Below are 1,460 nucleotides of genomic sequence, written 5' to 3' on the forward strand. Positions count from 1 at the left end.
CTACAGACCGTAGTAACAGTCCACTACCTTATCCCTAAGATTACAAAGGAACTGAACAAACCTGTTACCACTCTTCCCTACCTGCTGTCCATCTTGCAACATCCTCAAAGTCCTGCTCAATTCCTCCAGAGATGGACGCCGCTTTGCGTTTCTGCACAAGCTCCTGCTGACGAGGTTCTTCAGAACCTGGTTTTCTTCATATCCAGGTATCTCCTCCATCAGCTTCCCAAAGGAGAAGATGTCAGTCTCTGGGCTTGTTGGTCCGCAATCCTTGCTGAGCACTGGGTCATAATGATACCCCTCGAAATTCTTGATCGGTCTCGGAAACAGTCTCCTTCCGAAGGGCAAGCAAAACCCAAAATCAATTATGGTGGCCACTGGGTCTTCTGGGCACACACTCTCGTCAACCATGACATTGCTAGCATGCAAGTCATTATGTCCAACACCAGTCTTGTGGATGTCCCCAAGAATCTTCGCCACCTTAGCCAACGCACCAAAAATCCTGTGCACATCATCTGCGTATTTACGCATATACTGACCCAGAGTGTAGCCGCCATTGTAAGACATGGCAATGGCTACGTCAGTCTTCGTGTCACGCCGTCCATACAGAACAGGAACTCCTTCAATTCCTTCCAGCTTCTCTAAACATTCTGCTTCTTTGAAGAAACCTTCTCTTTGCTCAGGTCCATTATCCTTCAAGACCTTCAGAACACCATCTATCCAGACTCGTTTGCATTTGATCTTGCATCTGAAGGCCCTTCCGTAGGAGCCTTCTCCAAGGAGTCTTTCTGTCCTGATATCACTCCGCTTCAGCCTTCTGTGAGGGTCACTTGCGGGTTCCAGCTTCACTTTCTTTGGGGACATCCCTGACTCTTCATCCGTCAGCTTCCTCTTCCTACCAGCTTCAGCAATTCCTACTTCTGTTTTCTTCTCAGCGCCAAGTCTTCTTTTCTTCGGGGAGTTCCCTCTTCGTCCATCCCCATCCAGAACTTTCCTCTTCAGAGTCTCAGGCATCGTTGCTTCTATTGAGAACTAGGTCCGCCAAACTTACCTTATGCACAAAGGACCTTCCAAGACTTACCTGCAGTTCTCAATGAGCGTGGCACCCGAATACCCATCTTTATATACCCTAGGTTGAGATATTTTTCCGATTTTTCAATTTTTCAAATTTCAAAAATGATTTTTCAAATTTCCCCCGTCATTTTCATTCTACTCTCACCTTTTCTTTCCTTCTCCGTGCCCGTCGTCATCTGGCTCCTTTCTTTCTTTCTTTCTCTAAGTATTTTTATTGCAGCGATGTGGCAAGCAATGGATTCCTATTTGTATACCCATACATACATACATACATACATATATACATATATATATATATATATATATATATATATATATATATATATATATATATATATATATATATATATATATATATATATAGCCAACAGAAAAAATAGCGCAGT

The 1,460-nt window shown here is 43.4% G+C and overlaps 1 protein-coding gene across 1 annotated transcript; it reads right to left on the bottom strand.

The window, feature by feature from the left end:
- LOC137639327 (uncharacterized) lies at positions 1-1,014 on the bottom strand. The gene has a single exon (XM_068371607.1). It carries the CDS (start codon positions 1,012-1,014, stop codon positions 1-3), a length of 1,014 nt encoding a protein of 337 aa, XP_068227708.1.
- Positions 1,015-1,460: the final 446 nt, after the last annotated feature.

This window comes from Palaemon carinicauda, chromosome 4 (genome assembly GCF_036898095.1).
Source record: "Palaemon carinicauda isolate YSFRI2023 chromosome 4, ASM3689809v2, whole genome shotgun sequence".
Taxonomy (NCBI): domain Eukaryota; kingdom Metazoa; phylum Arthropoda; class Malacostraca; order Decapoda; family Palaemonidae; genus Palaemon; species Palaemon carinicauda.

What these genes read in the sequence shown, in the direction of transcription:
- LOC137639327 (XM_068371607.1), bottom strand. Translation starts at nt 1,014, where the DNA reads ATGCCTGAGACTCTGAAGAGGAAAGTTCTGGATGGGGATGGACGAAGA.